The 11,388-nt window shown below is 41.5% G+C and overlaps 1 protein-coding gene across 5 annotated transcripts in view; it reads left to right on the plus strand.

Moving 5' to 3' along the window:
* BECN1 (beclin 1) overlaps window positions 1-9,014 on the plus strand; it is a 188,763-nt gene extending 179,749 nt beyond the window's left edge. For all 5 annotated transcript variants that reach the window (XM_086924085.1, XM_086924084.1, XM_086924086.1 and 2 more), the window contains exon 12: window positions 7,921-9,014. In XM_086924085.1, coding sequence (XP_086780211.1) covers window positions 7,921-8,089 — 169 coding nt within the window. In that variant the 3' untranslated portion in view covers window positions 8,090-9,014. The remainder of the gene's footprint in view (window positions 1-7,920) is intronic.
* The last annotated feature ends 2,374 nt before the right edge of the window (window positions 9,015-11,388 follow it).

The following is an 11,388-nucleotide window of genomic DNA, read 5'->3' on the forward strand; positions in this document are numbered from 1 at the left end:
CTCCCGTCTTGGTGGAACCACTTTCCCCACAGACTCATAATGTTTCACCCACTTACTCTGATGTGGACGCTGGTGAGGGGGATGATGAGGATGAGTACAGTTATCCTGTCTATACAGACCCTGAGGATACCAACGAACCCTGGGCCGCTGGTGGTGACCCAGGTGATCCTCAATCAGGACAAGACCCTCAACTATTTTCTGCAAAAACGTCTCCTACAGAAGACTCTGCAGCTTTCAATGCCCTCATTGAGCGGGCAGCTAACAATCACAACGTCCAGCTCCATGCTGACCCTGTGGATGTCGACTTCCTTTTTGATACCTTCTCAGTCTCAGAAAAAACTGTTAAGACTCTGCCTATGCTGAAAGGTGTTTTAAAGCATGCTGCTGAGATCTTTAAAGAACCTACCAGGGCGAGGGTGATAAACCCTAGGATTGACAAAAAATACAAGTCAGTGCCTACTGATCCTACCTACATCAAAGGACAGTTGCCTCTGGACTCCCTTGTTGTCTCGAATGCCCGGAAGAGGGCTAATTCTCAGACTACGGGTGATGCTCCTCCCCCAGACAAAGAATCCAAGGTCTTTGAGGCCTCGGGGAAGAGGGTAGCAGCACAGGCAGCCAACATCTGGCGCATTTTTAACACACAAGCGCTTCTGGCGCGGTATGACATGGCACACTACGACACACTGGAGACCCTGTTGCAGCACCTGCCTGATGAATACAAGGAGGTGGCTGAGATGCTGATTCAGGAAGGGAAGCTGATCTCTAACGCTTCAATTAAGTGCGCTCTGGACGCGGCTGATACCGCTGCCAGGGCTATAAACACTAGTGTTATGCTACGGCGACATGCCTGGCTGAGAATCTCTGGATTTAAGCCAGAAATCCAAACCACCATCCTTAACCAAACAGTCAACCCAGATCACCTGTTTGGCCCGGAGGTTGACACCACCCTAGAAAAAATTAAAAAGGACACGGAGACTGCAAAATCCATGGGTGCCTTACAGTCCCAACAGTTTCGGGGTGGGTCTTTTCGTCGCTCAAGCACTAGAGGCGTTTCCAGGGGCCAGCTCTCCCAGTCCACGCAGTACTACAAAGGCAACACTCAGTCCACATACACCAACAAGAGTCGAGGTGGATGTCGTGGTAACAGCGCCAAGGGCAGAGGTCGTGGAAACACACACATTACCGGTCGGGGGAGACTCCAGCAGTTCCTGCCGGTCTGGGAGTCCCTCACCACAGACAGGTGGGTCAGGAAACTTATTCAATACGGTTATTGTCTGGAGTTAACATCCAATCCACCCAACATGCCCCCAAGAAACCGTCCTATGTCGGCAGAGCATTTGCACTAATTGCAGCAGGAAGTCACTGTTATGCTGCAAAAAGGAGCAATAGAGCTCGTGCCTATGCAAGAAAGAGGCACAGGGGTCTACTCCCTGTACTTCTTAATACCGAAGAAGGACGGGTCCCTCAGGCCCATCCTGGACCTCAGGCCACTCAACCATTACATCCTGTCGGAGCACTTCCATATGCTGACCCTGCAGCAGGTGCTCCCGTTGCTCAGTCAGGGGGATTTTCTCGCAACTTTAGACCTAAAGGATGCGTACTTTCACATTCCACTGCACCCTTCACACAGGAAATACCTCCGGTTCACCATCCAAAACCAGCACTACCAGTTCAAGGTTTTGCCTTTCGGTGTCACCACAATGGGCTAATATATAGTTCTCATTCCCTTGTCCAGCCGGACAGGGAATATTTATTTCTTGAATAAGTTAGTACAGTATGGAGATAGAACAAGTAACCAAAAACAGTAGAGGTTACCAAGAGGCACAGTCCTGTGCCGTACGTTAGAAAAGAGTGAGGAAGACAGTAAGTGCAAGAGATATCAGGCAAACATAGAGAGCTTACAGGTCACTGACATAAATTTAAATTAACAGTGTATCCTGGAGTGAGTCAGCCATACAGTACTATATTGAGTTAATAAGTATGGGTCACTCTTAGTGGAGTTGACGTTTCGATCCCAAGCTCGGTTTAGGGGATCATCTTCAGGACTATCAAAATTTACTTTTGCCTGAATAAACCCTTTATCATGCAAACGCCTGTTTTAGAAAAGCAAAAAGGGGGGGGGGGGGAAAGACACAGATACAGTCAATATTTGAATAGTTAAAGCAATGTACAGCACTCGCTAGTCAATTACAGCATTCGGAATCGCGGTGATAGGTGCAGCCACAGAGGCGTGGGCATTCCAAGCAATTCTGTGAAAACATTTGTGAGCATTTTCCTTTATTTGCAGGTGTTTCTAAAGTTTTGTGCGCTGCAAGTGACCAGGGACTATGGTACTATTGGCGTGAATACATGTGAAGGGGCATGTACTTAGAATGGTTTCTGAGGGATAGGTATAGGGGGTGAGTGATAGTTAGCCTTAGGAAGTGCATTAAATGAGCAGCGTTTTTGTTTTGGTGGGACCTACCGAGACGTGGTCTGTAATGGAGGTTTAATCTTAGTGGAATCTCTCACTGTCTGGAGTGCCTCCTGTTGCCCTGTTAGAAAAGGGTGAATCAGTATCTTAACATGGTGTTGGGGTATTGCCCATAAAAATTAGGGAATGAAATTGTTATCACATTTACCATTTTAAGGGTTGTCTTAGATATGGAGGCTTGTATCCTACGTAACAGGGATCAGGCTCGCGTCAGGTTTGGCACAATGTTAATTGCAATTGTGACTTTTCTGCAGAAACAAGGGTAAATTAAATGAAAAGGGTGTCTTTTATTCCTTTGATTGTCAAAAGATGCCAGGTATCAGAGGGGGTTTTTTACCATTCAGTTTGCACGTGTCATAAGGAAAGATATCCTGAGTTGGCACGTTTTCAATGGAGCAATGGAGCTTGCGCTGGGAATCTCAGTGGGATTAAGTTTATCGGGCGTCTGGTTCATACACAGCTACAAGGAGGAAAAGAATAGTGATAAGCTGGGTTGGCTTTGGGCGAAATGTCTGCCGGTATTGTAAATCACGGGCTGTATTCCCGTTCGATCTCGTGTTACCGTTAAGTCTCGAAATCCGAGACTATGTTAAGTACGTTGGCCGTCTCGGTCGCAGCCTGGATAAAGGAGTTTAAAGCTAAGGGGGTGAGAGAAAAACTGCATTAGAGTGATGCTACAACCATAATTTTAGGGGAGACGCGAGAGTCAGAAATACTTAACCATCAAATTGGAGTGATTCGATTGCAGCGTTGGCAATAGTTTGGGTAATCTTTATAGGCGATAGAGGATGACTGGTACGCTGGAGTGAAAAATCACAAGAGTATTAGGGTAGATCTATTTGGGCAAGTACTTGGCATTCTAAAGGCAAAGTTGGGCGCGGGCTTACCTCGAGGTAGGCGAGGCTGTTGATAAGCCGATGTCACGTCGCAGTATGATGGACCGCTTCCGTGTTAGGAAACAAGAGACTGCTTATTGGGCATTGGGTAGTCACGTTTCTAGGGCTTAACGCTGCCCATGATGGCTTCAGGTTCATATATGGCCGCCATTTTGAAGTGGTTAAAGCGTGCCACGTAAGGAAATTGTTTTGTGTAGTGGAATGGTTAGAGATTTGTTTAGTATAATGTCTACTTATACAGATTTAAATGGCCGCTATTTTGAAGTGGTTAAAGCGTGCCACGGTAGTGGAAAGATTAGGAACTTGCTTTGTATAATATCTACTTATACAAATTTAGATGAGCTAGAACCATGTAGTCATGGGCAGTTTGGGCTTAGTGTTGTCACTTGGGCACCATATTACATCCGTCATCGTGTGCAGAATTTAAAGGGGTGTTGGTGAATTGTTTGTTAAGTGCAAGAAAAAAACAGTGACATTTGGGTTTTGAAACCCCAATTTACAAATAAATTTCAGCAGCTTGCACAGCGTATAGAAAATACATCGCTATCACAATACGAAATTTCAAGGTGTAGCAGTTATGTTTGGGTCACAGAGTTGTTACGTGACTTCACATTAGGAATTAATTCAATTCATTGTCTGTTCTTTTTGAGAGCTAAAGGAGGGCCGTCCATTCCTCACTCCTGTTCAAACCTGTGTGGATAGTGTCAAATTGAATGATAGTCTTAAGTTCCTCGCGGTTGAGAAGTTGGGCCAGATTGCCACCCCCTTTGTGGGAGTTTGATTGTCTTAAGGATTGTCCATTTGATGTCATCCGCGGAGTGTTTCAGTTCAGAAAAATGGTCGACAAGGGGCGCATTCAGGGTTCCACATCGGATGCGACTGCGATGTTGGCATATGCGGGTCTTCGCCTTCTGGGTGGTCTGTCCAACGTACATTTTTGGGCAAGGACAGAGGATCGCATAAATGACATTGTGACTTTTGCAATTGGCTCATCCAGGCAAAGTCAGCCCAGCAGTGTGCTGCCCACATGTCCCACACCATTCACCTCCTGCATGATCTGGGCTTCTCACTGAATTACCCAAAATCCCACCTCCATCCCGCCCACATACGGCAGTATCTGGGTGCGACTATAGACACTCTGGTGGCCACAGCACAGCCGAATTCAATGAGAGTCTGCAGCATTCAATCGCTGATACAAAAATTCAGACCTCAACACTCGCTTCCAGCAAGAGTGTTCATGCAGTTGATAGGCATGATGGCCTCCTGCATTTCCATAGTCCCGCACGCGAGACTACATATGCGCCCGCTTCAGGAGTGCTTAGCACGTCAGTGGACTCAGGCTCACGGGCAGTTGAAAGACCTAGTGTTGCTGAGCGGTCGGGCATACAACTCTCTGCATTGGTGGAATCCACGAAACCTTTGCAAGGGCCGACCGTTCCAAGAGCCTGTGCCGCAGATCATCCTGACAACGGACGCCTCTCTCCAGGGATGGGGAGCTCATGTACTCCATTACACACATACTTCTAGCATGGTCATCATTCACTTAGTTTCACCCCATCTTGGCCACAATGGCTAAAAACAATCTGAGGATGGAGTCGATGCCCATGCGCACTGTAGTCCAGGGGAGGAGCAACCTATCTCGTGATACTTCGAAGACTCTTCCAGGACAACAATGTGCAATCATCTGACCCAACACTAGGCGGCGATCTATGCACAGATATGAATGTCAACAGCCCTACATGCCAAGAACAGATGCATACTGGTAAGTAGCATATTCGTTATTAGCAGACCTCTTGGTTCTTTTTTGGCCTGGCGCACACAAATGCCACCACTTTCTTTGTTCAAGCAGGTCAACCTGGTTGAAGTAGTTATTGGTTTAAAGTTTCTTTATAGGGCCCTAGGCTGTACAGTGTCTTTAATATTTAAAAATAAATTATAGAGTGCCTTTACATCTTTCACTTGGCAGCCTCACAGAGCCTAAACATAGGTGCAGCTATTAATTTCTTGTGGTGGCTTGTTTCTTGAAGATTTCCGATTATATTACTGTGCGGCATTAGGAAGCAGGATGCATCAGGTTCTTAATCCTGAGAAATGTTTAATTTCATCCAAATTCCAACTTTCGGGCCCCCTGAGTAAATTTTGTCATTCTCGCTTTTTCAAGCATTTCACATAGAAAATGTTAACACTTGTTCGACTGCAGTATGACATTTCCAAGGCACCTCAACTTCAAGGTAATGGATTTTTTCATTTGCGGTGATAAGATCACACATTAAGTCTCACCTAATCAATGGTTTGAATATATACATCCTTTTAGTTGCATTTCCCTGCAGAATTATGTATGGAAATTAATCTGCTAGTTCATTCTTTATCAAAGCCTCATGTCATTAATATGTTGGAAACAGCATTGCAGTTATGCCTCCTTTGACCGGCCCTTTTTTTAAACAGACTAGGGTTAATACTAATACCTATTGTGTTAATACCACGTGGTTAAAAAGTCAGAATAATAAATGCTATTGTTGTAGTTCTACTAATTCTTAATATGGAATGGCACAAATAGACCCCTAACTTCTCTTGCCCAGTGGTGGCTAGAGTTCAGTTTGGGGTTCTACTCTAAACAGATGACCTCTCCCTGAAATTATAGTAGATTTCCATCTTTAAGAACTAAGTGGGGTTCACCTATAACTGTTCATAGGTTATAGTTGTTTTTCTCAATTTATATTTAAGTTAAGTGGTTGTCTTTCTACATTATAAACATAAGAATTATAATATACGGAGTGCAGATTTAAAATTATAGGTCAGTATCACTTGTGGATTAGATTATGTGCTTGTTGATTTCATATATTATATACTATTTTATTTGCATTTCTCCTAAATAACAAAATCTGTGCAACTACAATAATAATAATCCACAAAAGTATCCTTTAAACTAAAAAAACTAAATTGAATGGGCGAACCCTAGCATATATATTTTTTGTTTGTTTTATAGACACTCACCCACTCTTAGTGGCATGTTTCATCATCTGGTCTCATCCTGGTCCCTATAAACCAGGATGGGCTCAACTATGGTGGAAGGAGCACTTAGAATATTTCTTCTTTGGGTATGATCTAAAGATAAAAATACCTAAGGGCTGTTTCTCTTTATTTTGGGTGTCTCGGGTATTATTATAAAAGAATACATTGATGCCTATGAAAACAATTGTCATGCATCCCAGCATTTGTGGTGAATACAATACTACAAGCATTCATTCATTGAACACTGTGGTTCATCATTTTAGTTGTAGATTTTCGGGCTATATCCAGTCTGTCTTTGTGAAAAATATATTCTACAGAGCATAGCCTAGATCTCTATATTAGAACTCTAGTGATTTGTATTGTGGTGATCCAACACATTTTTTTTCTTTCTTTCTTTCTTTGAGGTCACAGCCTTCTAACATTGTTTAATAAGTGAAAGGACATCTAGTATATAACCTCCAGAACTTATTTATTAACTTTCCAGCCATTGCCTTCTATACTTTAGGGCCTACGTAGTACATTTTTCTTGTTTCTATCTTTATACTATATATGAATGCAAAATGTGATTTATTCCGACATCTGAACACATTGAAACTTATAAAATCAAAAAAGAAAGTCCTCATTCTAGCCTCTTTTTTCACTGTTAAAACTTCACCTACTCCAGGTTTAAAAAAAAAAAAAAAAGAAAACGCTTGCAAACGGAGAAACCTAAGTTTGCTTAGTATTCAAACAAAAAGCAGGAGAAAAATCTGCAGAAATGTTTTGGGTACAGAAGAAACCTCGTACAAAAACTATTTATGAAGGATCGTATTCCTGCAAAAGTTGTTTATTTAACTAAACATGCCTGTATCTGGAACTTAATCTTTAATTGTTTTGGCCACTATTACTTTGTACATCAAGTTTTAATCTTTGTTAGAATTCAGTGGCATTGATCCTCTTGCAAATAAACAGAGGTTCGAGTGAAGGGAAAGGCGAAAACATCATTTGAAGTATTTAGCCAGAGCCAACTGACTATCCCAAATTTTGCATTGGCCCAGATAACAGAAATCCAAGGTGTCTTCAAATGGAAATAAGTACACAAGCAAGTAAAGTTGTGAGTTATGGTTCGCCATTTCAGGGGTATTGATCATGGTTTCAGTTGGGGAGGACCAATGCTATGCTTTATGAATAACCAATGATGGTGTAAAAAATTTACTTTATATACCATAAATGTAAATATAAGTGATTATCACAAAATCCTGGGTGAAGTTCAGCCATCTTGAACCTAAATGCTCCCCTCCCCAATAAGAACCAAAATGTAAAGGAAATTGATAGTTTGTCAATAGAGTGTAGGGCATCCAGAACAAAATGGAGGATGGATTATCCATTGTTCAAAATGGATCTACCCCTTTGCTGTTCATAATCTTTACCCCCTATTATTTGTGTATTGATTTAAGTTTTTTATTGTCAAAAAATGTTTTAAATTGTTTCCTAAATGCTGTATTGTCATGCTGGATTTTGGTCTGAAATTATTTTGCCCTCTTCTTTCTTTTGCAGAATGGATGTAGAGAAAGGCAAAATTGAAGACACAGGTGGAAGTGGTGGTTCATACTCTATTAAAACGCAGTTTAATTCAGAGGAGCAGTGGACTAAAGCACTCAAGTTTATGCTCACAAATCTGAAATGGGGACTCGCTTGGGTATCATCACAATTCTATAGCAAATGACAGATCGGTCAATGAGATAATTTCCTTCTAGCTTTCACCCCTTATAGCTTTGTAAAGACAAAGGCTATTATAAACAATTCAATAATTCCAAGACACTCATTTACTGTTTGAAATGAAGAAGCAATAATCTTGTAAGTATAAATTGTATTGTCGTCTTTGGGGCGATGTAGAATTTTTTTTTAACATCCTAGATTGCTGTCACATGTAAAAACATCAATGCTGTGTGGTTTCCAGCTCTGCAGTGTTGCAGTTGTAGATACGAGTTATAACAAAGCTGGAAACTAAATGACATTTGTCTGGACCTGGCCCAGCAATTTCTAATATTAGAGCTACCGAATTCATCATTGAAATTCTGCCACCGTCTTTAAAGTGACAATGTAGCTCCTGCAGAACGTGTTCGTAAGCCCGCGGGCTGGACTCCTCTCTTTTGATGTTTAGTGTTTTATGTTCATATTCCCAGAGAATATCCCCAACGACGGAATAAAGCACAGTATTTCTGCTGGAATGTTACTTAATTAAATTTTATAGTGTTGTGAGGTTCAATAATGTCTACACCGGCAGCAAAAGCATCTGGGCCATCTGCACGAAAGCCAACCTAAAATGATAAATGGCCCACACACGCAACTGTATGTCTTTTAAGCACTGTAGCCACTTTTTTCAAGAAGGTTTGATTTATAAAAACTTCATAAACATTGTGTATTACTTGTTTAATTTGTGTATATGCTTCAATGAACAGAAAAGAAATATTAACTACAGATAATGCTTTACTATAGAACAGTAGTATTTGATACTGCTTAATATGTGTACTGCTAGCTCTTCAGGCACTGACGTTAGTTTTATATTTACCTACAAATATTTTATAAACACTTAAAAAAAACCTGGGAGTGCCACACCTATTGTGATTAAAAGCATATCCTATCTTTAACAGTATTGTATGTTGTCTCTTCTTTCAGACCATGTAAGTTAGTCTGCCGGTATATAAACTATGCATTTGGAACATGCCAACTCACAGTGCTCGTCTGCTTCAAAATTTGGGAGGATAGAGAAAGGAATTTAGGTCTAGCGAGGAAGCTAGATTTTTTTTACCAGGGAACAGAAAGAGGGGATCTTTTCTTGACCTCCAGCATTTGCCTGTTGTAAGTGTTTTTTTGCCATTTTGAATTTTTCTAATTTGGTCTAAGTACGATACTAAAATCTAATGTTAAATGCAGTTTACTCAAATGGGACCCAAACGTACAAACATACAAAAATCAGCCTTGCTGCATTACTGTGGGATGTTTTTTTGTTGGTTAGATTGTTTAGATTTTCTCCAGTGCAACAAAAACATTTGAATATATCAAACAATTTGTTTTAGTCATATGACGGACGTGGTTGTGTGCCCTTCATGTTTAAGTCCACAATTAAGGAGTGATGTTTTTAGTTTTGCATTAGCCAAGACATTTTGTTTTTAAAAAAAATATTGGAAAAATACACACCGGAGCTTTCAGTCAATCCTCTTCATCAATTGGTCTGTTATAGTGTCATTCACATTTTGCACCTGACCACCGTACAGCATGAGGCAGAGGGTCAGCCCACTTGTTAACTGTGAATGACTGCATTTTTCTTCGGCTTATGTGCATAGCCACTCAAACAGTGATCCACTTCAGTAGCAGGGCTGGTGAACCAATGTCTCCTATTATTTAAATTATAAATTTTTATTTAAACTACTTGAATTTCACTTTAGTCTGTGAACTTCTGCCGTGCACCACATTTCTTGTCTATCTTTCCTTCTGTTCACTGCTATACCTGCTCCTGCTCTGGCCTTAAAAGCCCCTTATCACGTATTTCATATAAAGACAAATGGAGGGTTAAAATAAATATGAATAACCTTTACGAAAGCAATGTTTTCTGCAACATTTGGTTTAATTGCTAATCATTAAATGATGCTTCTTTCCTTTTGCTTTGCTGTTTTGCTAATTTGTAGTCCGCAAAGTGAAACTCTTCCCTACTATGATGCCTGCCATTCAAAGTATAAGGTGAAGGGTTGAAATGTCTATTCCTTACTCTACGTCACTGTTGTGATCAGTCCTAGCCTGCTGCTCCAATATCTACTTACAAGACTGCTTACCAAATAAAGTAATAACACAAATGTGAATTGTCTTTTAAAATAGTTTTTCTACAAACACCTTTTTTAATTTGTAATTGTTTTATTTTTTTGCAAATATTTTTATTAGGTTTTGTCAGACCAAGTTCAACAATGCAGTAGGGCCATACTAGAAAATCTGAGCATTCCATGTACACCCCTGTGTTTTTAGGATATAAATGTTGTCTGAGTGTCCGAGCATCTTCCGGTAGGCTCTGCCCATCACCTCTCTACATCTCAGTTTGAAGGCCCATGCCCTCTGGACTCCCACCACATGTCCCATATTTTGTGGGATTTCTGTGGGCAACCACAGGCTTTGTGAAGACCTTTTCCTCTGCCTATATGAACCAGTCCATGTTCATCTCTCAAAACATCTTCGGCGATGCAACTGATACACCCAGAAGCTCACAATATCCCTCCTTTCCATTATCAGGCCGATGTTGCACCGTGGTGTGTATTTGGGTAAGGGTTGGTCACCCCAAAGGTGCCAGTCTGCATTAGGGACAAGCGGTTCATGCTGTACTGTGCTTGACGCAAAATCTTAAGTAGCATCAAACAAAACCTAGCCCCGATGGTCTCCTCGCTTGGGTGCTTGCCCGCCACCTTCCTGACTGCATCGTCTGGGTTCTCCAAGTTCTTTTCCCATCGGTCTCAGAGTTTTACCAAAGGTGCATGGTAGTTGGCACTAAGTGATCTATATATCAGCAAGATGACTATGCAGTGGGCTGCCAATATCTAGAATTGCAGCAAAGTTTTGTCCTCCACCTCTTGGAGCAGGTCCTTGTATATAAAGGAGACATGCCTCACCTGCAAATATCAGTCTTCGGCTATCGGCAAGTTTCTATTCCTTCTGGAGTGTAGCAAAGGACATCATTTCACCCCTTTCCAAAGCATCCCCTAGTTTGGATATACCCAGCAAATTCCAGTGTCTGCTTCATTCGGCCAAGACTTTGGAGTCCTACAGGGGCGTCTTTTATAAAACTTTTATTTGTGAAATGGCAGTATTATTTATTCTTCCTATTTTGGAAATAAGTTGTTTCACTCCACGTGAAACGTGTCTGTTCCAAGATGACCGCTACATCCCATATCCAAGGTGAAAGATTACAATGTTTTGACCTTACTCTTTGTTAATATTTGTTTTGTGTCCCTACACCAGTGCCGGCCAGGAGTATAGGGA

The sequence above is a fragment of the Lissotriton vulgaris genome, chromosome 5, assembly GCF_964263255.1.
Source record: "Lissotriton vulgaris chromosome 5, aLisVul1.2, whole genome shotgun sequence".
NCBI lineage: Eukaryota > Metazoa > Chordata > Amphibia > Caudata > Salamandridae > Lissotriton > Lissotriton vulgaris.